Genomic DNA, 27,063 nt, shown 5'->3' on the forward strand with positions numbered 1-27,063 from the left:
AGGATATTTCGCTGAAAAAGGAAATTCGTAGAAATACTTGCAACTTCGCGGGGATGATCTATTTCAAATGACGCTGAGAACGGGTTCATTTTGAGCGGTTTTACTGGTCTAGAATAACTGTGTTGTGTTTCACACAATTAATCATTCATCACGTCAATTCAAGTTATTTTAGGATGACAGCCCAAGGTGATTCAGACAATTTTAGGTCATGGATCTTTGACATTTTGATATAAGTATTCATTCCTACGATCACAGTAGGGCGATGACATATGTATTGGAACTAAATTAATTAATGATGAAAACGTTCAAAATAATTCATGACAAGATCGTAACCCTGAGATTTTAGTTTAATGTATATATGGTATAATGTGTCGTAATACTTTCACCTTAGAATATACCTAGAACACCAATGTAAGGTTGTTTTATTTAGGAGGCTGTATAACTGTAACAAGTCTAACGAAGTTTCAAGTGTATACGTTTCTTTTCTTTGCTTTTCAAAATATACCGACAGAACTTCGTTAAGCAAAGATATACATAAATTATTTAGTTCTTAATGACAAAAAGTCATCATAATTACGAAAACTCGTTAAGACGGTAAGATGATTAAAACATGTTAATAATAAAAGCACATAGATAATGAATTAAGTGTTTCTTACCTGTTGCGTTCTCACAGCATATCCACCAATTGACCATAACAGGTAAATCCAACACACCATTGAACCATCCATGTTCGATTTGTTCTGTAATCAGTTTGGTTAATTAGTCAAACGAAGGTGCTCCTCAATTTCTCGAGATGTTTAACTGGACTTAAAAATGTTGTAAAAATCTCCCGTGAACTGACTTCGTCAACGCTTCTCAGTCCAAAGTTGAGTCTGAACAGCTGGATTTCTAAAACACATCCGTCGGAATCATAAACTTTTTGTGCTCGCACGAGAAATAAATACTTCAAAAGGTTCAAGAAGTGTCAATTGTTTGTTGTCCTTCACGTTTGTGAACCAGAAAAAAACCCCGTGTAAATAGTTTCGCAAATTGGAGATCTTTTAATCTTGTAAATGGTGTCGAAACTACTTGTTCCTCGAAAATCATTGAACGTTTCCCACTGACGATCACTATATCACATCTAAGTGCGTTCACCATCTGGTCGCTGCAGGAAATGTTCCATATTCCAAAGCAAGAGCCTCGCTGGCAATTATCGTCTGCTGAAGATATTTTGTGGCGATCCTCCGCTGAGCTCCACATCACATTGCCGATATCGGCTGCGCGATTGCTCCATACATCGACGCTGCGGCCACATTCTCGCACCTACTATCTGACACCGTGATGTTTGGAGCCAACCAGGTGCCCGCACGACACAAACCAGAATCAACACGGGGCAGTGTTAGGAGCTTGGAGATTACCTGGAAATGATTACAAATGAGTTGGATGAAGATCAAAACAAGTCATGGTAGACCCTTGTATTGTTGGGTTGTAAGTAAACAAAGTGTCGCCACACAAGACGGCCTACGCTAAACAACTGAGGGAGTTTCCTAAAAACAGGACTTTTTGACGAAATTATTGTTTACTTTCATATCTGTTTCGACTGTTCATCAAGAAGTAGGAAAATAAATTTCACCATAGCCTACTTTGAGAAAACATATACAATTACCAGCGTTCGAAAATAGCTCGTTAAAACGTGTTTCAATGCTTATGAAAACATGAATGCTTAATGGATAACAAATCAATTTTGTAACTACATATCAGAGCTTCTTGTCCTGCGCTCCGGTCAGTCATATTGACTTCCGCGTGTATTACTGTAAAACTAATCCGACCTTTGTACCCGATGAAGGGACAAATCCTAAAATGTCATTACATTATATTTGTTTGTTGTTTTACGCCGCAATCAGTAATATTCCAGCTATACGGCGGCTGTCTGTAAATAATCGAGTCTGAACCAGACAGCCCTATTATCAACAACATGAACATCAATATACGCAATTGGGATACATTGACATATGTCAACCAAGTCAGCGAGCCTGACCACCCGATCCCGTTAGTCGCCTCTTACGACAAGTGGTTGTTGAAGACCAATTCTTCACGAGTTAAATGTCAGTACAAAGATTAGGAAGCTGTGTTCATAAAAATCCATAAAGGCCTTCGTCTTCTGGCATCTTCTGAATGAAGACTTCAAAGTTTATCTCTGAGTTATGTGCCTCAGATTTTACATTCGTCAATAATGCAAGATTTTCAACTCTTATCAAACCCCTATTTGGTGACCAGAGCATCAAGTTTTACATTTGTTTTTGGAGTGAGTGAGTGAGTGAGTTTAGCTTTACGCCGCACTCAGCAATATTCCAGCTATATGGCGGCGGTCTGTCAATAATCGAGTCTGGACCAGACAATCCAGTGATCAACAGCATGAGCATCGATCTGGGCAACTGGGTACCGATGACATGTGTCAACCAAACCACCCGATCCCGTTAGTCGCCTCTTACTACAAGCATGGGTCACTGAAGGTTCATTCTAACCCAGACCTTCGTGGGTCTTGTTTTTGGATGTTTATTTAATTATTCACCACCGTTATTAAATCCCTATCAACCGTGACAAAACGACAATCAGACTATAAATTTCTATCCTCTACTTAATGATATGCACGAGAAGCCTGATGTTCAAACACTGTAAATAACGACCACGCTATAATCATTAGGATACGTGATCTTGTATCTACCACCCCAACACATGTTTATCTGTCTGAACCAGCTTTTTCACAAGTTGAAATTACATCGGTTCAACTGAAATGTTATCTCGGTCACTTCCTTTAAAAAATAGCATCAGAACTGTTATAGAAATAGCACATCAGTAGGTATATTTAGACCAAAATTATATGCAGATATTGAAGCGAAATGTGAATCTTATTACATTATATAATTCGTTAGGGCTAGATCATAATCTAGTTTCGACCGCCCACCAACAAAGAAATATACATGAAATATACACGCAAGTTGGGACCGCCCTCCAACTATCAACGAAGCGTACATGCAGTATTTATCAAATACACTTTTATATCTCAACCGCCCACTGTCAGTGAAATATACATGCAATGTATTTCAAAGAGACATGTAAGTTTCAAGCTAACTTCAATCACAAGCAAGACATAAACATGGCTCAATTAACCCAAACAGCTAAAGGCCTCCCAGGCATTGATTTCGTTATGTAATCGTGAACGTTTCGGCCGACGATAAGGTAATTAAAATTCTAGGGTTTATGCAATTGCCATACGCAGACGCTAATGATTTTAACATGGATATATCATAAAATAATAAAACCAAACGAAGAGGGGGTCTGGCTTATGGGATAATGATTGGAAACATCTGTGAACGTTTTGGGGTATCTTATCTCACAATGAGCAGCTGCCATGTGTGACGCGTTCGTATTGTTGCGTGATCGACGGTTACGATACTGTTATCGTTGGAGGTGAAATAAACACACCTAGAAGGGCCCATGTAGATTACCCGTCGTGATAGTAGATAGGAAAACGGAACTGTGAGACAACACTTCCGGTTTTACTACTTCTAAACGTCCAATTCCGATAGGCTTTATTCGGGTCTGCGGGCACCTGTTATTGGCATCGCTTGGATCACCGTGTCAGACACTGTTAAGTTTTTGACATTGAAAATAAACTTTGCTCTGAAATGTGGTGATGAGATTGGAATAGTTTGGCTGAAAATGAGAAGAATTATATTGTATCTTTGTGCCACGTGTTGTCCAATTTAGAAACAAAAACACGATTGGGCTCCGAAAAAAATATAGACCCCAGAAACTAATGGATGGTCATGCTCCTTGAGGTAACATTGTATCCCAGTTGCATAACTTAGTTCTCATGATGTCAATCACTGGATTGTCTGGTCAATCAGGTTTGTTCAGAGATCGCAGTCGAATATGGTTGTACTATTGCTGAGAGCGACGTTAGAAAACACAAACGGTCGTACATGCGCACACACGCCTTTTACACGTAAACGCACACACACACACGTACACACGTCATGGATCATGAAATTTGGGATGAGTGAGTATGGCTTTACGTCGCTTTAGCAATATTCCAACAATATCACCAGAAATGGACTTTACTTATTGTACCCCTGTGTGGAATGGAACCCAATTCTTGGACGTGAGGAGCAAACGCTTTATCTACTAGGTTACCGAACCTCCGACGGACATGATACGTTCCACGCATTGTGACGGAACAGCTGTAGTTCTCGTGCTAAAGTTACATGCAAACTACTGAGGCTAAGATAAAATATAACACATTCAATTAATACATAACTGATTAAGAAGTCGGAGGTGAGGCTAAACGGTGAGTGGGGGAGTATAGTTTTACGCCGCATATAATAACATCCACGGCGGGGGACACCAGAAATGGGCCTCATTGTCATTGTATCCATGTCGGGAATCGAACACGGGACATCGACGTGAGGAGTGAACGATTTTACCACTAGGCTCCCATACCTTAACACAGACTTAAGGTAGTCTTAGCGCTAAGGTTGTTTTGTACGACAACACCCAGTTGATCAGGAACTGCTGCTCTATTTTGGGCAGTCCGCCATGGGTAGCCCAATGGTTAAAGCGTTCGCTCGTCACGCCGAAGACCCGGGTTCGATTCCCCACATGGGTACAATGTGTGAAGCTCATTTCTGGTGTCCCCCGCCGTGATATTGCTGGAATATTGCTAAAAGCGGCGTAAAACAAACTCACTCACTCACTCACTGATCAGGAAAATGACAGTCGGAATGTGTTTTCTAATCATACAACGAATGCACATCCCAAACAAGTTCTCGAATCTCTGCATGACTGAGAAGGTGTTATTACAAGTATAACCTCGAAAACTTAAAATGGTAGAGTCAACCACTCTGTATGTTTCTAAATCATGCATAAAATAATTGGGTAGTTCAAGCACTATCTAATTCTCAACCCGCAACAACGGAACTCCCTACAGCGAGACAGACAACCAAAGCGCTGCGCAGAGAACCGGGATTCGGCCTTGCTTTCATCGTATCCATATTGTAGAAATTGCTTGTGGGCTTCTCGTCCGGATGATTTACAATCTACTAATTGCCGACCTGATTTGATTAGAAGCCAGTGTTCATCAAAGCCTAAATCACAATAAAAATGCCTCGGTCGTATAAATCAGTCCGGCTCCTTACCCAGAGTTCCTTGCGCCAAGCCAGGTATCTCACGCCGACGTCTTACACCAATTCCAGATATTGTATATTTTTATCATCTGTTTTATTTCGAACGTGTCTACATATTTAGATAAAAAAGAAATGTTTGATTCCTTAAAACGGGAAAAAATGTTTCCACTTCCATAAATTGTTCAAGTGACGTCGTCGAAACCCAGAGGATAGCTATCGAGGCGACTTTGATGAGTGAAGCTATATTGTTATTAGCTGACTGTCGGAGTTGTAGAAATTTATCTGTCTGTCTGTTATAACAATAAGTCAACCGCACCGGAAGTCTTGCGTTAGACCCATGTATACATATTTCTTCCTAAGAACAGCCTTACATTTGCAAGAAACGTCTGGCCACGGACAATGTGCGAAATAGTTTCCAAACTTTGCTAGCCAGTCGGGCTAGCTATGCCTCAAAGTTAATAGTCCACAAAATAATTCATTTGCCCGAAAGTTGAATGTAGAAACTAAGCAAAATATTACAAAAATAGATGAGAATGAGATATTATCGGCATGACACGGGTTTCATCATTAAGCTGCTAATGAACATTGTTATCAGGCCATAATCTTGCATCATTTATAAGTGTATTATAACTTAACAAGTCGGAGAGAGTGATATATTTACAAAATGAAACCCCATTAAAATTCACTAGTCGGCCAGTGACTGGAGATTTACTGCCCCGACTGGAAATTTACTAGCCACGGGCTAGTTAGCCAGTGGTTATTTCGCACACTGGTCACGGCATACTTCCGCACAGTTGTCAGTCCATTCGTAACTACTCGTCCCTTTCCGTAACCTGAAAGAGGACTCGTACCCCTCTCGTAGCCATTTTACTGAACTTGACTCTGTCTGAGCGCACAAGCGCAGAGAGAAAGAAATAGTCTAGTCGCCGAACTATTTTCAAGGGCATGTAACTCTAGTTTACTTGTAAAACAAACATGGCATCCACGCCACGGAAATTACCTCAAAGGGTATGTTTAACATGCTTAACGAAACAAATCGTCAAAAATGCAAATTCAACTTATAAAGTTGAAAAATAACGCGATGAAAAAAAACGCGCGAAATCGGAGTTCAAACGTTTCACTAATTTTCCCCAGACTTTTCTGGGGAATACGGGTTTCAACAGCTGGGCTGCGCTCATAGCACGTGCGCAGTGAAATAGGTTCGCGCAACTTGGAAGCGGGCTGTCTGGTGAATATTCGGTGAAGGCTTTGGTGTGAGCTATTTTTCTAATGTTTTGTTTATATCTCACAAGCGCGAGCTTTTTGTATGTTATGACAGTAAATAAACTGTTTATATAATTTCATTTGTCTATTTCACCACACGTTCTTCTTACCGAGTCACTTTCTCAGTTCGATACTTAAAAGCAATGTCATTATTCAGAGTTGACACAATTTCTAACTGTGATATAGATATGTCGCTGTCACAGACAAAACTCAATGTCTTGTTTTATTGACACCTGTGTGTCTGCCTGCCTGTCTGCTAATGACAATATTCAATACACAACTGCGATCACTGACCACATGCAATTTGAACTTAACACCAATCAGACTATACACCATAAACAAAACGCATTGATTTATGGCCCGAGTTCGGTCTCTGTCACATTATGTAATTACACAGACAGGCAGGTGTGATACTTGAACACATGCCATGTTATGATGTCTGTTGATTGCAAAATGTTATACACAAAAAATGAGCATGTATTTACAAAACCCAACTTTCTATATATACACACACACACAATTAGCCGTGAAGGCGCTATCTGCTAATGAACCAGCCGTTACACTTGCGTGCACACCCACCCGCTGTGACTGGGTTCGGTATCCCGGCTGCTTCGTTTCGAGGGAGGTAAACCCAAGTACAAAATATTGCACTTTTGATTTGCGATTATACGCTTATAATTTTGTTTATTTGTTTTTTCATAATCAGCAATGCATATTATATGTCATGAAGAAGTGATAATTGTGTTTTAATTATGTTTGATTTTTTGGTTGCATGTGACCTTTAAATACTTCCCTACGCCATAATGTTAATATATCCTGGTTATAAAAATTCAAGAAACCCAGGAGGACTATGCAATAACAAAAATATACTTGACGTGTCTGGGAAAAAATTATGCAAGCCGAAATGAAAATTATCTCAACAAACTATTTGGACCCAATTTCTTCTCTATATACGCGCATTCTAATTGGCTGGGGGAATATTCCTCCCGGACATGGCTACGAGAGGGGGTACGAGTCTTCTTTCAGGTTACGGAAAGGGACGAGAAGTTACGATGGTTGTTAGTTGAGCAGAAACTTCTCTCGCGGAATATGCCGAAGACAGAATAAAAGGTCTGGGGGTTACCAACTATTTGTTAACAATAATTCAGAACCTCTAACACGTGGTATTCTGAACGATAGTCAAAATCATCGTCATTCTCTAGCTTCAATACGTGAGTGAGTGAGTTAAGTTTTACGCCGCTTTTAGCAATATTCCAGCAATATCACGGCGGGTGACACCAGAAATGGGCTTCGCACGTTGTACCCATGTGGGGAATCGAACCCGGATCTTTGGCATGACGAGTAAACGCTTTAATCATTAGACTGCCCCACTGCCCCTTTAATACGGGAACCCGTGAAGGTCCGGGTTAGAATGTACCTTCAGTAACCCATGCTTGTCGTAAGAGGCGACTATAACGGGATCGGGTGGTCAGGCTCGCTGGCTTGGTTGACACATGTCATCGGTTCCCAATTGCGCAGATCGATGCTCATGCCGTTGATCACTGGATTGTCTGGTCCAGACTCGATTATTTGCAGACCGCCGCCATATAACTGGTATATTGCTGAGTGCGGCGTTAAAGTAAACTCACTCATTCACTTCAATACTGGAAAACCCTTCAAACTGAAGAGGTGTTTTTCAACTGGCAGTGCAGGGTTGAGTTTCACGAGAAAACTATGATCATGGGTTGGAATTCCTGTTAGCTCCGGTTATATTCTTGGGTTTCCCAGCACCGTACCTGTGTCCCTGGTTTTCACAATGATGGGAAACACCCAAGACCTGTATCAGTTCTGGCATTCATCCCACAATATGCCGCTATATTACTGGAATACGGTTACAAGCGACATTAAAACCTATTCACTCACTCACCAAGTTTCAGAAAACCTTACACATAAATATAACATCTGATGTGGTATATTAGCTAAGGGTATATTGCCACTTGTCATGAGAACATATTTGAAATATTCAGTCTTGAGAACTAAATATAAATATTGTATAGCATAAATATTCAATTATTTGAACGGTTTTTGTGCCGTGAAACAATAATATAATAGATATCCGTTTTGAATTAGCGCTGACTATTTGACGGTTTCGCCTATCAAGTATATAGTTTACGAGAATACGTATTCTCTTGCCAGCCAGATGGCTCTGTAAGTACAACGTTATCAATGTCCAGCGCAAAGGTCACTCATGTCAAACGCCGCACTCAGCAATATTCCAGCTATATGGTGGCGGTCAATAAATAATGGAGTCTGGACCAGACAATCCTGTGATAAACATCATGAGCATCGATCTACGCAATTGGGAACCGATGACATGTGTCAACCAAGTCAGCGAGTCTCACCACCCGATCCCGTTAGTCGCCTCTTACGACAAGCATGGGTTGCTGAAGACCACTTACAACCCAGTACGTGTTACACATGGCGTCCCCTTAAGCAAGGAATGTGCTCTGTTAATCCAGCTGGGAATTGATATGATAATGTGATTGTTAACCTTCTAGTGCCACGCGTGCAGGTTGGTTTGAATATTCCCCAGGGAGCTGAGAGAGGAAATAGACTGTACGCTGATGCATTGACCGAGGTAAAAATATAATCTATCACAATCTTATTGCATTTTGGAAGTTATAAATTGGAAAGGGCGCATTACAAATTCATTGGAGGAATATATATGCTATAAAGAGCAGCCTGATGCACATTATATGCCTATAGACACTCTTAAACCGGTGGACAAAAATTCATCACAAAGTACGCTGACATATATACTATTCACACTTTGCTAAGGATCAAATCATGGATTCAACAGAAAACTATGATGTGGGGTCAAATTTGGTTTAAATATCTAAGCTTATTGTTAGCATGAACCAAAGGTTTCAGTATGTCATTTCATCTTGTGGATCCCATACCTGCTATTGACAGGTGTTGTTTATTTGTCAATGACTCGTTCCATGATTTGCAAAATGGTTGATTGGTGCCATGAAAACCATTTTTATGGTTACTCATGTATCAAGTGCATAAGGTTAGAATAAAGTGTCTGTCTGCTCAAAGAGGGGTTACCATATTATTTTTATCCAGTTTTAAATGGATACAATTTCATATTATAAATCTACGTTTAAGTAAAGTGAATTTTTGTGATCCTTATCAAAGTATATTACGATAACCAAGCTGAGAATAGTTTTTTCATTCCATTAAAGGGAGACAAGTCGGTGCGGTATTTAAGCGAACAAAACAACCACAGTGTGGAGGCCAACCAACGAATCTGTTAAATTTTAAATTTGATCTTCGGCAATCAAGGATTGTGAAATGAGGCGACTTAATGGATCGGGTGGTCAGCTCCGCTGGTTTTGGATGATGCAGTTGAGGAGATGGATAATGCTAGTCACTGGATTGTCAGGTCCAGACCCGACTGTATATAGGCAGCCGTCATAGAGCCGAACATTGCTGAGTGCGGCGTTAACCCTGGATGCCACAGGGACATATATATGTCCTTCCTCTTCAACCCTCACTTTGAAGTCTAATAAAATTATAAATACACCACGCACACAAATATACTTCACAGTTTCGAATTCTGGGGGAAATTCCCTGTTTCTTGATACCATCCACTATTATCATAGCCAAAGATGAAAGTGCTGCAAAAGACCTTTCAAAATAGGCTTCATCGTAAATGTCGCAAACAAACAAGCGAAACAATGCTTGGTCTCGAATTGCGATCATACAAGGTCAACGTCACCGTCAGAGAATACCCATCTCCGATTATCCGACGAAACAGTTTAAAACGCAAAATAACAGTGACGATTATATGAACGGATAAATGAAAATCAGTGACGACACCAGGTGTTCACGAACAAGGTAAACATGTCCTGACTTCCGGTATCATCGACCACTCATACAAGTAGGTTATGCCTCACGAAAATAGGTTATGCCATACGACGTTTCCATACAAAACGATACATGCACACCGTGTTGTAACAATACATGTTGAAATGCCATTTGAATATTTTCGTGAATCATAAAAAGTCAGGACAGTGATGTATCAACCTTCCTATCTAGCGCATGTATTTCATTCAATTATGATATTGTATGCTTTGGATGGCGCCATCGTAACTTCATTTTCAGCCTGGTTCGTGAGCCATAAAAACGTCTCGACCTGAGCCAGACATTTTGAGCTAAGTGATAAGAAAGATTTGGAGACGTCACATCCGCAGCAAAGCTGCTAGAGGCAAATGGGTCATCAGTCATACAAGATGCAACTTGCGACTGATATGATATATTTAAATGACTCATTGGGCGACAGGAAAAGTTTCTTTTAAATTAGATATCGTATTGCAACACACTATTTTACAGGTCGAGTTTACGATTAGGATTTTTTTATGCAAGTCATGTGAAGAAAATCCCTCGAAGCCCTATCTATTCGATCGAAGTTTCCTCAACTAACTTGATTATGTCAACCAGTAAACTTGTTCGGAAATTACAATTTGGTATCTTTTTTGTGGTATTATAAATAGCCCATTTCTTTAGAAAAACATTGTGAAGCAGAAAATTAAATAGCCTTTCATTTCAATCTATCATCTAATTTATGATACTAAAGTGTCGGGTTGTAATTTGCCTGAATGTGCTATTTCGATGTTCACATTATCGACCACTTGTTGGTCGGCTCAAGACGTGTCAACTGGATAGCCTAGCTAGTGATACAAGCGTTCGCTCCTCACACAGAAGAGTGGGTGAGTGAGTATGGATTTATGTCGCTTTTAGCAATATCCTAGCAATATCGCGGCGGGGGACATCAGAAATGGGCACCACATTTTACCCATGTGGGGAATCGGACCCGGGTCTTCGGCGTGACGAACGAACACTTTAACCACTAGGCTACCCCACCGCCCCTCACGCCGATGAAGGTAGGGCTAGAAACGTGCTAAAATCGCCGCAAAACCATACTCACTTCACAGTCATTTGTCATTTCAGAGGGGCGGTGGGGTAGCCTTGGGGTTAAAGTGTTCGCTCGTCACACCGAAGGCCGGGTTCAAATCCCCTGGTGTCCCCGTCGTGAATGTTGCTAAAAGCTGCGTAAAACCCAGCTCACTCACTCATTTTAGAAAATATTGGCAGTGCTTCTTTAAGATGATATCAGCTTAATATTTATGCTTGACAACACAAAATCACGACATCTCCGAACATGAGGTTATCATATTTCCAACCAATACATGAGCAAGTACCACTTTGAAGACAGTCTGTCGGCAACAACGTTCTCAGAGGAATTGAACAATCGTAAATATTCTTTACATGACAGTGTTATTTTTTCAGCAACATGGATCTTGTCATCGTATACAAAACGCACACCCAAAGGTTGCTCGGTATTAAGCATTTGTCTGTTTCAGCTAAATGGAATGTCCGTGTTTCTTACGGTCAATTTTTGGACATCTGGATAAATAATATGCTAAAGCCTTTTCCACATTCATATGAAATCCCTACTGACGGCACATAGTCTATTGTACAATTCCGACTTTGTCACTCGTGTATACGTCAGATCATTGCAGTTTATAGGTTGGGTTCTACCCGTGAAGGTCCGGGTTAGAATATTGATCTTCAGTAACCCATGCTTGTCGTAAGAGGCGACTAAGGGGATCGGGTGGTCAGGCTCGCCTGCTTCGTTGACACATGTCATCGGTTCCCAGTTGCCCAGATCGATGCTCATGCTGTTGATCACTGGATTGTCTGGTCCAGACTCGATTATTTACAGACCACCGCCATATAGCTTGAATATTGCTGAGCGTGGCGTAAAACTAAACTCACTCACTCTTTCACTATAGGTTGGGTTTAAGTCAAGGGTGAGTGATGGAGTTTAGTTTTACGCCGCTTTTAGCATTATTCCAGAAATATCACGGCGGGGGACACTAGAAATGGGCTTCACGCACTGTACCCATGTGGGGAATCGAACCCGGGTCTTCAGCGTGACGAGCGGACTCTTTGACCACCAGGCTACCCCAAGTCCTTTTCGAATGAAGCTGATTTTGACATACCATGGTACGTATATGTCACTTTAAAAATGAATAATATGCTCTCGATGGCAAATATAGAAATGGTATTAGCGTTGATGTTATGAATTGTAAACGAGTATAAATGTTATTGCAGTTGGAATAACAAAATATCACATCTTTCATACAACAGAGATACACCGCATTATGCATTCAATTATGATTGAGGCCTTTGAATGACATTTAGAAAGGAGAAACACGATAAAGGGTGAAACTTTATGGATGTCAGCTTCTCTAATATGAGAGACACGACGTTTCGGATTATATTCTGACTAACTCATCACAAGAAGGAAGCTACGTTTTGTTGTGTTTGCTGTTTACTGATGTATTTGGCAATATTCCAACTATATGGAGGCGGTCTGTAGATAATCGAGTCTGGACCAGACAATCCAATGATCAACAGTTTGGTTCGTTGGTTTGTTGTTTATCACCTCACCAACCAAACTGTTGATCACGGGATTGTCTGGTCCAGAAGTGATCAACAGCATCATCGATCTATGCAATTGGGATACGATGACATGTGTCAACCAAGGGAAACCGGTAATTGTATTGGTGCTGCATCGTATTTGGATAATATCACACCCTAAAAAAGACCCCCTCCCCCAAAAAAGCAATACAAATTTAAAACACAAATCCATCAACAAAACACACACACACACACACACACACACACACGCACGCACGCACACACACACACACACACACACACACACACACATACGCACACGCACACGCACACACATTTGTATAGTTAGTTTAGTGAGTAAACTTATAATGCATTCGCGATATAGCGATGAGAGTAAGGCCATACTTGTCCCAGTATTTCAGGGCCTGAGTTGAAAGAACAAACATTTCTTTTCCAAAATGTATGTATATTGATAACGACAATAAATAATGTTTTTGCAAACAATTTACATATTTCTACTCGGCCTTAAAAAAGAAACAAAGTCTTTAATTTTTTACTTATCATATTTAAATTTTCAGCAACCGTAAACCAAATATTTCAAACAGTCTGGCCTGAAGTGACCAGACATGTTGTTTTGCCTGGACGGATCAGATGTGTTTTCCTCCCGACATACATTACTAATCAGCTTATCAGCGATCGGCGAAGATAAAAAGATTAATACATCTGCCCTTTGGGGTATCGAATCTCGGCAGGTGGTTCATCAGATAGCGAGTCGGCACATCATCATCTGAATGTAGATCACTAGGTGTCTTCCGTTGTACTTTAACGGATTGTATTGGACACATAACATGTCAGATTCAATCAAGCAACTTATATCCTCTTAACGTCATCGAGGCCTTTCCTAATTAAATCACATAACACAAGCATTTTCTTGTCATCTTGTTGTCTATATTATTTCTCAAAATGCTAGATATATTCGCCCGAGACCGAAAATCGTGAAACAAAACTGCCTAATTCAGATACTTAGCAACAAGAAGCCTCCAAAACATGTCATCTCGCCATTTTGACAGAGGGAAGTCACCGATTGTAACCTCTTTCATGATTGGACAGCTTGCCGAGATGAACCAATCAGATGCAGTACAACTATTTTAAACGTTTGTAAACAAGGAAACTGATGACCAGTCCACGTTAACACGGCACGGGTCGAAATTCAATCTGGACTTGCGGTAAAACGAAACGTTTGTTCCAGTAAATCCACACCGATTATCACACTGAAGACAGTCAGTGCTGCATGTGTCTACACAATACCACAAGACAGCGGGTCAGGCTGGAATACATTTCACACGATATGACTTTTGCGAGAAAAGTGTGGATTAACACAAATATTAAACAGCCCCCAAATTAAACTTGCACAAGGCTCTAAGATAAAAATTAATAGTTTATATGATAATCTCTTTAAAAAAATACAAAAAATTATTATAAATAAGAGACAAGCGTCCTTAGTACTGTCCGCTTATCTAGACTTGCCTCTTTAAAGGATAGATATACCATACATCAATGGGCTTAGCATTCAATACTGATTTGGAGCATGGAAAATGGCTGGTTTCTAAGAACGAATTCGAAAGAAAATTAAGATGCTTTTTATTCAATCCTGGCGTAGTGAAACTGAAAACAGTACAAAAGCTAACTACTATAGTCTTCAAAACTATGCCATCTGTCGAAAGTTATCTGTTGCTTTAAATGATCTATCTTCAGTTGTTGGCGATAAATAGCCCATTTTTACATTGTATTGTCCAAAAATAGTTGTATACTTTTAAAGATATATGTTAGCTAGTTTTAACTCATTTTGTGATAATCTAGTAATTTTACTGTCTTTCGTTGACAGGGTTTTATAAATTATGTGTATTTATCATGAATATAGAATTTGTTTTAGTCACGATATGGCTGAAATATTGCGCTACATACTCCCCCGTCAACAGACGCATAGTTGGGTACTGAGACTTATTTTGCTCAAATTATATATGAACGTGCTCATCCCACGTTGGGCGCCAATGTAGCGGCCATAAACTGTCCGAGTCACGTGCGGGGATTCGAACCACGAACCTTCTGATCCGAAGTCGGACGCCTTGTCCCACATGACCAAAGAGGTTAACCCCGTCAGGAAGCTGACAAGATAAGGATGTCATCTGTGGGATGACTCCACGCCCTGCTACACGTGTTAAAACAGGTGGTGGTTTTTTGAGAAATAAAAACCTTAAACCTAAAAGCGGCGTAAAAACCTACTCACTCACTCCTTCCATCATAGGCGGATCCAGAGAGGGGGGGGGGGTGCAGGGGTGCGCACCCCCCTTTGGTGCTGAAAGTTTGTTAAATGACCATTGAAACTCGGGTGAAAATGAAATGTGCACCCCTCCTTTTCTCAATAGTGTGCACCCCCCTTTCTCAAAAAGCTGTATCCGCCCCTGTTCCATGTACTGCGTGCAAGCCCGATCTCCCACCTCCTGACATTTGTGTAATCTATATCTTCTAAGTAGCAATCGATTGCTAAGAGGCGATAGAAATCTACGTAATGACACCTGATAGCAGTGAGGAGGGAGAATCAACAAATAGCATGTCAATGTCAGGCACACTTATGTCATGGGGGTGCTCTCAGCACTGGGGGATTGATGACAGCGTTCAGATTACAAGTTTAATGCATAAAAACAAGTCCAAATATTTACATAACTGGTATCCATAAAACCAGGAGCAATAATGTTGATATTTTCTTTCTTACGACGCAGAATGATGTTCTGACCTTAACTGTCACATTAAAGTAAATCACAGTTCAGTTATGTAGCAGTTCAATATTTGCTGAAGGACGAATCCTCATGTGAAAACCTCTACGTACATGGTGATAACGATCACCTGAATCTATCCATCCATCCCCCATAAAGAGAGAGAGAGAGAGAGAGAGAGAGAGAGAGAGAGAGAGAGAGAGAGAGAGAGAAAGAGAGTGAGTGAGAGAGTGAGAGAGAGAGTGAGAGAGACAGGGGTGAGAGAGTGAGTGAGAGTGAGAGAGAGAGAGTGAGTGAGAGAGATTGAGAGAGAGATTGAGTGAGAGAGAGAGTGAGAGAGAGAGAGAATGAGAGAGGAGAGAGAGTGAGAGAGAGATGAGAGTTAGAGAGGAGTGAGTGAGGACAGGGAGTGATAGAGTGAGAGGAGAGAGAGTGAGAGAGAGTGAGAGAGAAAGTGAGTGACAGGGAGATGAGAGAGTGAGAGAGAGAGAGAGAGGAGAGAGAGAGTAGAGTGAGTGAGAGAGAGAGAGAGAGGAGAGATAGAGTGAGAGAGTGAGTGAGAGATTGAGTTAGAGAGGGAGTGAGTGAGAGACAGGGAGTGATAGAGTGAGTGAGAGTGAGAAAGAGAAAGTGAGAGATATTGAGTGAGAGAGAGTTTGAGGAGAGAGAGAGAGAGTGAGAGAGAGAGAGAGAGTGAGAGAGAGAGAGAGAGAGAGAGAGAGAGTGGAGAGGAGAGAGAGTGAGTGAGAGATTAGGTGAGAGAGAGTGAGTGAGAGAGTGGAGAGAGAGAGAGTGATGAGTGAGAGAGAGAGAGAGAGAGAGAGGAGGAGAGAGACGGAGAGTGAGAGAGAGAGAGAGAGAGAGAGAGAGAGAGAGAGAGGGAGAGAGAGAGTGAGAGAGAGAGAGAGTGAGAGAGAGAGGAGAGAGAGATGAGTGAGAAAGAGAGTGAGTGAGTGAGTGAGAGAGAGAGTGAGGTGGTGAGTGAGAGAGAGGAGTGAGTGAGAGAGAGTGAGTGAGTGAGAGAGAGTGAGAGAGTGAGAGAGAGTGGGAGAGAGAGAGAGAGGAGTGAGAGAGTGGAGACGGAGGAGAGAGAGTGAGAGAGAGAGAGAGTGAGAGATTGGAGTGAGAGAGAGTGGAGTGAGAGAGAGAGAGAGTGAGAGAGAGAGAGAGAGAGAGAGAGAGAGAGAGAGAGAGAGAGAGAGAGAGAGAGAGAGAGAGAGAGAGAGAGATAGAGAGAGAGAGAGAGAGAGAGAGAGAGAGAGACCAGTTGTAGATACAAGCTACACCTACGTACAACTCTCGGCCGTGTTTAACCAGTGAGACGTGAAGTTATCTAGTACATAATGAGAGAGAGAGCACATGTGTAAAAGGACTGCAGAGATGCTTCTCAATGTCCGCCCAAAATGGATGACCATGGTTTCCTTTCCGCCAAACACTTCGCACAATATACGTCAAGTTGCATTTCAGTAACATCTAAGGAAGTGGGTAGTCCGAAAGATCCAGTCGAACAATGCGCTGCATCATTGTAATTTAAAGATACCCAAATCCACGGTTGTTTTAGGCAATTTACTTTATTTAGGTGTTTAAATGAGTCACAATGTTCTTACACGTATCCCCAAGAGAGGTTACTTATCTGGCTGGAGTTTTAATCTATAATGAATCGCACCTGCTATGGCGTCGGTTAACCGACACCACAACTCATTACCTGTTTATTTAATCATTCGCACTTGACCGTATTCCCAAGAAGAGGTGTATATTTTACTGAATCTTGCAAATACAAATAAACCTCCTTACTACGGTAACCTCCCGAACGATAACCTTTGATATGTTTTTTTTATAATGCACTAGTGAGTGAGTATGGTTTTTCGCCGCCTTTAGCAATATTCCAGTAATATCACGGCGGGGGACACCAGAATTGAGTTTCACACATGTGGGGATCGAATCTGGGTCTTCGGCGTGACGAGCCAACGCTTTAACCACTAGGCTACCCCACCGCCCCCAATAATGCACTGACTATATACCGTAAAGTATATTCATAACCCTACGATGTTTACATTGTCAGTGGAAGGTATGGATTTGATTTGATTCTCTTATCCCTGGGGAGTACAGAAACCAAACTGTTTGTCAGACTAAACGTCACGTTATTGTATTATTCTACCTGGTACCAATTTACTGCTGAGTGAACAGGGGCTTGTTTCGAACATATTCACATTTACGTGAGAAGACATTACATATGACATTGTCAACTTTCAGTCCTCGTTTTAATTGAACCTGAGGGCAAGCACGATTTGCTGAGAACAAGCACACAAGTCAAAACATTGATTACACAACAGTCTCGTTTCCTGTTGACTGGGTTCCGTCTTATTGCGCAACTTAGTACAATAACCAATTCATTTAACTGGATACATAAATATTAATCAGTGTTATTTGATACTGTAAGCACTTGTATATTGCAACATTAAGCTCCTTATAATCCTTGCAAACATGTCGTGCAGCGTGCTCTGTCGTACAGCGAGCACTGACAAACAGAAACCTGGAAAATCGTGGAAATCTCAAAACGAGGCTCTGCCGCAAGAAATGTTTGGCGTTCTGGTACGAACTTGATATTATATCAATCACATTGTGCGTTACAGAACTACACTGAATAAGCACTCAAAACACATAACAGGTGTAACCACTAAGCCAGGTACATTATGAATCATTTTATGACCTCATCACACTGGAGCAGTCTGTGTCGTCTTAGTTAAGGTCATGCTGCCTACACCTCGCCATAAAATATAGAAATACGATGTTACTAAAGTTTAAAATTAAAATTCATTTGTAAATACCATTTTCGCATGAAACAAGAAAGTGGACTTCAGTGTAACCATTGTTGTTTGTGATGTCTATTTTCACTTTCACACGAGAAAATTCGGATCGGCTGAGAAGCAGGTCATTGTCTGAATAGGTTAATGAGACTCATGTTTCGCTTTGTTTTCAGGCGACAAGCACATTGCTGAGAACAAGCATAGTCTGAAGGGGACAAGCACATTTGCTGAAGATTCAAAACGCAACGAGGGTTGTATAAATTGCATCGAGTGGTGACTGTATTGTCAGAAGCATGATGTTAACACATTCTCATCCTACCGGACACACATTCAGGAACTTGTTTCCTGAAATATGTTTCCCATGTTCATGCCGAGTTTCAGAGGCCGGAAGAAGTAAATTTCTAAATACCCACCTATGTTTGTCTAAATACCAACCAATGCCTTTCGAAATACCCACCAATACTTTCCTAAATACCCACCAATGCCTTTCTAAATACCCATCAATGCTTTTCAATGCTGGCGTGTCCCTTTCTCTACACTCCTCCCTCGTGCAAAATAGTGAACTGTGTCAATATTTATTGATAGTTTATTAAACAACTTTTTTAATTTTAGGACATAAATTCTGCACACAAATCACAGAGTTTGATTATGATCAGCGTTTCATTGAGTATTATATATTTATTAGTTTTCGAGTTAGATTGCAATTCATCGGTCCGCTTTTGAGGCAAACGCACTTTAAATACAATGTCACTGATGTCACAAATTGAGCATTTCCTCAAATCCTCCAAAACAATTCAAATAATACCATATCAATGTACATGTATCTCACTTTAATACAAATTTCACTAATCTCACTAATTGAGCACTTCGTTGAAACAAACTGTGGCTCATCTGGAAGAAGTGTTATGAAAAAAAACTAACCCTAGTCGGCCATATCCCACTCTGGCTATGTGAGAGACCTGTTTTGACAGAATCTGGCTAAGTGATAGGACACCATGCCGCAATCCGACTAATCCTTGTTGTACCCATTAATGACGAGCGCCAGGCAGGGACAAACAAGTACCATATTTTAAAGTCTTTTGGTATGACGCGGCCGGGGATCGAACCCGCGGCATTCCGTTCTCCGGGCGGACGCTCTAACCACTACACCACGGAGGCGGTCTTTGATGACGGAAGAATAGGTGTAAACTATTAAACATGTTCACGTAGGTTTTACAGAATATGTACATATACAACCTGAGAATTGATTGATGAACCACACGGTGTTTTATGAGATACAGACAGATTAACGAGAACTCGGAAAATATGAAGTGGATATTTAAAACAGCCACATACCTGCTAAAAACAAACACTGTTGAAAATAACTGTACAAAAGAAAGGCTTAATATATCAACTAATATTAATTTCTGTGAGTATAGATTAGAACCTTTCCATCCTTGTATCTACACAAAGAAGAAAGGTTACTATCAGTCTTATGATCATGGCATAATAACACACTTCATCATCTTATCATCCAGTCGCCTCGGTACTGAACCGGAGGTACACAGACTCACTCCGGTTCCGTTTGTATTTGACAGCCTGTCTGTCACTTAGAGCTGTGCAGCTAATATCTCCCCAACACGCTGGAACCATTAAGATAACGATGCTCCATGGAGGATGATAGCTGCAGTGACAGAGCTGAATGTGGAAGGTGCTGGGATGGAACATGAGGAGAAAGCAGTAGGAATGAAAAATATTCCATCTATTTGAAGTTTCCTCAAGTATGTTCCTGGTCCTCTTGTGTTAATAGAAAAAAATGTCTGTCGTGATTGAAATATGATTTTCCGAGTTTGAAGTACTTGTGACCAGGCTGATAAATAATGGCATCTGGAATATGAGGTCCTTATTTTTCGCCTATCTTGGTACTCAGGACGATTCCCGTGAAGATTTGGACTGGTCTCGAGTAAGTATGCTTGTCGGTAGAGGCGACTAACCGTTGTCAGGCTCGCTAACTTGATTGACGCATGTCGACGTATCTCAGTTGCATGGATCGACACTCATGATGTCACTGGATTGTCTGGTCCGGACTCCGATATTGACTGATTGCCCTCATACATGTGGTAGTTTTTCCGATCGAGGCGTTGACCGAGCCAAAAGCAAACGAACGAACGAACGAACGAACGAACGAACGAACGAACGAACGAACGAACGAACGAACGAACGATCGATCGAACGAACGAACGATCGAACGAACGAACGAACGAACGAACGAACGAACGACCCAGGAGTGAGTGAGTGAGTGAGTGAGTGAGTTTGGTTTTATGCGGCTTTTAACAATATTTCAGCAATATCACGACGGGGGACACCAGAAATGGGCTCCACACATTGTACCCACGTGGGGAATCGAACCCGTGTTTCCGGTGTGACGAGCGAACGCTTTAACCACTGGGCTGCCCACCGCCCAAAAGACCCAAGATATTGTCCGATATTGTACATGTGGTATATTTCCGATCGAGGCGTAGAACAGGCAAGAAAGCACACGAACAAACAAGCGAACGAACGAACGAACGAACGAATGAACCGAGTACGGGGAATACTGAATATGGTTAACGTCGCTTGTAAGAATATCAGTTACATCACGGCGTGGGAGGTAAGCTGAAGTGATGCAAGTCGTACACTTTTGTGTAACTGTCGGTGAAACCAGGGGTACCGCGCTGTCACAATAGGAATATAATTAGAGTACGTCTAGAATTCGAACCAACGGTCACAAGATGCTGGTACAAATAAGGGCCGCAACTCTACAGGTAGAGGAAGACGGTTAAAGCATCGAGCGTGATGACTGCGCGTGAATATGTTTTTATTTCTCTCCCCCAGTGTTTATTGAGATCGATTCTGGCCATCCTCATCTTCACAAGTTAATGTCGACAAATATTAAGAATCGGAAATCGGTGTCTAAGTATTGATGAAAATTAAACTTAATTGTCGTTTCCAATTGCAGATAGCGATCTGAAAGTTTTTCAATAATGAAGTCACGCTTGCATAAGAGGAAAAAATTTAGGCTTCTGAAAAACACTTTTCGCAGAAAGAAAAGAGAAAAAAGAATTTCTGGAATGACAGAAGACTTTGCTGAAAACTTAATCCTTTGTATGATTCTCAGTTTATGATGCGATGTGTTTATGAATCACTATGAGTTAGTAAAAATGCCAAGCGTTCAAGAAAAGATGCGCATGTCCTCAGCGGTAGCATCGGTCACAAATACATGCAAAGGAAAGTTAATTGGAATGAAGTATGTGGTGACTCCAGGTCAGTGGCCCCGAGTGTAGAAGAAAGTTGGGATCTGGTGTCGAGGCCCTGTGACATGGCAGATTGTGTAGTCGTGTGGATTGATGTTCATGACATTAATCACACGTTTGTCTGGTCCAAAACCAATTATAGACGCCCGTAGATGGGATATTGCTGAGCTTTATTCCCGCCCTAACTCATATCCTAGCTACAGACAAAGGCTAATGGAAGAAGTCATATACTTAGTCATCACTCGAGAATACGTTGTCTCGGTAATCCGACCAGAGTCCATGGAAAAGGGTATTGCGGTGAAAATTCCATGATTGGATCCCCCACAATTAGGGATAACATCATGAATTAGGGATAACACCATGAATTAGGGATAACATCATGCGATCGTGAAGATTTGTTTGTTGTTTAATTCCACTCAGCAATTATCCAGCTTCATAAAGTGTTCTGTAAATAATCGAGACTGGAGCAGACAATCCAATGACTGACATCAGAAGCATCGATCTACGCAATTGCGATGAGATACTATGACATGTGTCAACCAAGTCAGCCAGCTTGACCACCCGGTCCCATTAGTCTCTACTTACGACAAGCACCAATAGCTGAAGACCAGTTCTAACCCGAATCTTCAGAGGTTCATATGATCGCAAAGAGTTTGATCATATTTGCCCAACAGGTATCAAACCCATATCATGGAACCGTAAAGACTGAAACCCCGACTGCAGACTAATGAAACCCAGACTGCAGACTGATGAAACCCAGACCGATGGATCACCCCAAGATGACCAAACTAGGATTTAACTGTACAATCTGACTCCATACCAACTGTTCAGAGCAGAGCATCCATATCCAGGCGCCCTTCTTTGTGAATTACCACGGCAACAGCGGTGCCAATTTGGGTTGTTTACATCCAAGTACATGTTTGTATACATCTGTTTTAGGTACAGAGGTTGGCAGCCAAACAAACCAGGGAAAACATAATTATTGTGACTGACACAAACACAAAAGATAATTGACTTCTGAGTTACTCCACCCGTCGACGATAGGTGAATTATGGGGCCGTACTCGAACGTAACAACTGCTGTAGGCTCCGAAGTGTTGACATTTGATTTTGGCATAAGAAAAAGTAAATAACAGAAGGTTTTTCTCATTTGTTTTGACAACCTTGCATTGAAACTAAGCCAAGAATTCACCACTATTGTTGTTATGAATGGCCATGTGCAGATATACCAATTTATTTTTGTACATGTGCCATATACTAATTTAGAAAGTATATATACGGTTACATTATGTACTAGATAACTTCACGTCTCACTGGTCAAACACGGCCGAGAGTTGTACGTAGGTGTATCATGTATGTAGAACTGGGATCTCTCTCTCTCTCTCTCTCTCTCTCTCTCTCTCTCTCTCTCTCTCTCTCTCTCTCTCTCTCTCTCTCTCTCTCTCTCTCTCTCTCTCTCTCTCTCTCTCTCTCTCTCTCTCTCTCTCTCTCTCTCTCTCTCTCTCTCTCTCTCTCTCTCTCTCTCTCTCTCTCTCTCTCTCTCTCTCGAAGCCCATTTCTGGTGTCCCCCGCCGTGATATTGCTGAAAGCGGCGTAAAACCATACTCACTCATTCACTTACCAGCGCTTTCGGGATGGTGGAGTAGCCTTGTGATTAAAGTGTTCGCTCGTCACGCCGAAGACCCATGTTCGATTCTACACTTGGATACAATGTGTGAAGCCCATTTCTGGTGTCCCCTGTCGTGATATTGCTGGAATATTGCTAAAAGCGACGTAAAACGACACTAACTCACTCACTCACTAGCGCTTTCAGTGGGCACGTTGTCGTGCGACGCCATGCAATTAGCTGCACTGTTATATTTAATATACACTGCGCATCTTGGGGTGGCCATCCCCCTTTTAGAACGCATGGGCAATGCTTACCATGATCATGTGATGTTTAACGTTGACAGTGCCTTTCATTACTTGAAATTTGGGGATGTGGGCCTTTGAAGGGAACGAATGACACATACGCACAGCACACACGCACGCACACACGCACGCATGCATGCGCGCACGAACACGCACATAAAATCCCCAAAACAAAATACGCACGTATCTGCGCTCGCGAGACAGACTCAGAAAACATTTACAGCACACGCTTGTCCACAAATAACACACACTCACATTGAAACTAAGTTACTGTAGAATAGTTGTTCAGTGAGTCTCCTTTGTTGATGAGGGAAATAGATCACAGATGTCTCTCTGCCAATAACAGGACATCTCCTGTCATGTACATAACATTCCTCTTTGTGTGTTAATGACAAGTTAACACATAATCGATTTCACTATGTCAATATCGCGATTGAATTACGCCATCAGTGATGGACTTGACACGAGTGATGAGACGTTATTAGCTTAGGGGTCAGTGTTAATTGTTAATTATCATTCTGTGACTTCCGACAAGATATGAAAATGACATCGACATGCGTGTCGTATATTTGGGTCAGTAATCACACGTGTTGGTGTTCTGGGGATTCTAGGTTAATGATGATCTCCAGGAACCTTTGTTGGTCATCATTGGTGACTTAATCGCTCAGCAACCATCGAATCACAACGGTGTGGATGGTTGATAATTATGCCAATCAGGGCATAATTCTTTTTAATGTGTCTCACGTAGTCACCAAATTATGAACACGGGTCGGTCGGGAAACAAAATACAAAATTAATAATGACAAAATTATCCGAATAATGTTCTTGATTCTCATCTGTTGCAATTCTTATTACAACTTCTCGCGTTCTTTGGACTTGTGGCAGCGACTGATTAAACATTTTAGTTAGATACACATTTTATATGATGAGGTGGTACGTTTAAGGTTCGAGTAGGCGGGGTTGGAATGAAAAAAAGATTTTTAAAAATATTTTTGTTGTTGTTGTTTGTTTTATGGGGAGGGGGTCGGCAATAGAATTGGAAGAGTCGTTCGGGCAATGAGAAACACATAAAATAAAACTGCTGCAATCATTGAACTGCCTGTATATATTTAATATACATATTTATATATTATACTCACCTGACTATATTATTTAACAGGCACGTTTCCTGAACAAAACCCTAAACAAAGATGCTCCAACAAACTAACTCCGTCCTCCTTCCATCTCCGTACACACACGCACGCACGCACGCACGCACGCACGCAAACAAAACAAACAAATATATATGAGGCTAATCTTGAAACAATTTCTCCGATAATAACTGCATTTGTGGGACTATATGTTGGTCCCTAGATAACTCAGTTACCCTAAGATAGCTTAAGACGAGTTGCCTGAAGAAGATAAGAGTCTGTATATTTGCTTACGTATGCATTGCCGATACCCAATGTTTGTTTGTTTAACGCTGCACACAGCAACATTCCGGGCATGTCACATCGGTCTGTATATCATTGATCCCGGAACTGATTATCTAGTGATCAAATGAAAGCCTCGCCATCGTTAGGCCACTTAAAAATAGTTTCTTGTTTCTCATTCACGCCCGACCCTAATTTCTATTTTTGTTGTACTGGTAAATTTGCGTGTATAAAGCCGGCAGACTTCCGAAATCCGTCTCAGCTTTCGACATTCCAAGTTTTCGACTAACATTGTATAGAAAATGAGAACAAATATCTTAAAAAATAAAAATAAAATCCGCCCTACCTACCCATTTAAAAAAAAAAAAAGTACAAAAACAAGAAATATATTTTATGTGGCCTTAATATAGTCTGCCAATAATTACATCTACATTCCTGTTGTATATTTCCGTAATTAATATTGTTAGGATTAAGTGTGAATGGAAAATAATTATTAAATAAGGATCTTTTCAAAACAGCTTCTTCATTATAACAGCGCACTCAACAATATACCACCCATATGTCGGTGGTCTGTAAATAGTCGAGTCTGCACTATTTAGAAAATCTAGTGATTGACATCATGAGCACCGATCTACGCAGTTTGGTTACGACGACATGCATCAACGTATTTATAGAAATTGACCATCCGATCCCCTTTGTCGCCTCTTACGACCTGGTATGGGTTGCTGAAGACCAGTCCTAGCCCAGATAGTGAGTGAGTGAGTGGGTTCGGTTCTACGCCGCCTTTAGCAATATTCCAACAAGATCACGGCGGGGGACACCAGAAATGGGTTTTACACATTGTTCCCATGTGGGGAATCGAACCCAGGTCTTCGGCGTGACGAGCGAACGCTTTAAAAAATTTAACCACTAGGCTACCCCACCGCGCTAGCCCAGATAAAGTATAGTAACAGGTAAACATCTTTCTTGATAATTTATTGGACGTGTTTTGTATCTTTAGTTTAATGTTACATGAGTGCTGTACTTGCATCTATTCATTTAAATAAATATTTCATCATTTAATTTTTATGAAATCGTTAATTCGAGTATTTAAATTTCCGTAAAAATAGTGAAAAGGGAGACATTTCATCACCGCCATTTTCGGTTGGCGATTTGGAAGGATATTTTTGAATTGTGAAAGATTCTTATTTGAAAGATTGTGTTTCCAGCATACAGAACCATGGCGCCAAGATGGAGTCTGGGATCAAGGTTTCCTTGTCATAGCGGTGGACCTTTGTTTGAACTGCGCATGTATGTGACAAACTCCTTGCACAGGAAACGCAGACTCGCGATGCATTGAGTACATACAATCAAGGGAGGTCAATGTCATCTTCACCTCAGCGCCATCGCCTTGATGGGAAGACAACCAACTACTACGGAGGCGATGTCTGCGACTGATACGACAACATAAGAACACGGCTAATGAAGTCAAACCTTCAGTGTCGAAATAAGCAGTCGTCTGGAAATCACATCCAGTGAATTTGAAATGTAATATTTCCCTGAAAACTACTTCGTTATATTGGAAAATTACAATTTTGAAAGAAATCGCGTCGGGTCAACGGCAGGTTATTGAGTACATCCCCTTTGTGTAACTATCATGTACCAGAAATATCTTCGAGGAGATCTTTTCGCAATCTTATCGATTTGATTTAAATACAAATGATTTTAAAATTTAAGTTTAAGTACTGACAAAACGATAAAGTTTAATGACTTTGTAAGAAATGTCCCTTTAATGAGACGATTGGTTAAAACTCGGTTGACAAAGAGATCTTTTGAGTGAGTGAATTTCTGTACGTTGTTGAAAATAAGTAAACGTTCTGTCCACTGGAAAACAAACTTCATATAACCCTTGACTTGCCATTTCGTCTCAAAGCTAATCTTCAAATTCAGAGGATTCTCCAATGAACTTAGGTCCTCAATTTAACTATAAGCCAACAGATTTGTTCTCTC

General features: G+C 41.0%; 1 protein-coding gene across 1 annotated transcript in view; it reads right to left on the reverse strand.

Annotated features, from left to right (window-relative positions):
- Window positions 1-27,063, reverse strand: part of LOC124263005 (parathyroid hormone/parathyroid hormone-related peptide receptor-like) — a 196,355-nt gene that overhangs the window by 110,675 nt on the left and 58,617 nt on the right. Inside the window, exon 2 of the mRNA XM_046697620.1 lies at window positions 657-1,397. Coding sequence (XP_046553576.1) covers window positions 657-728 — 72 coding nt within the window. The 5' untranslated portion in view covers window positions 729-1,397. The remainder of the gene's footprint in view (window positions 1-656; window positions 1,398-27,063) is intronic.

The sequence above is a fragment of the Haliotis rubra genome, unplaced genomic scaffold, assembly GCF_003918875.1.
Source record: "Haliotis rubra isolate DU_JTF1 unplaced genomic scaffold, ASM391887v1 Scf864, whole genome shotgun sequence".
Taxonomy (NCBI): domain Eukaryota; kingdom Metazoa; phylum Mollusca; class Gastropoda; order Lepetellida; family Haliotidae; genus Haliotis; species Haliotis rubra.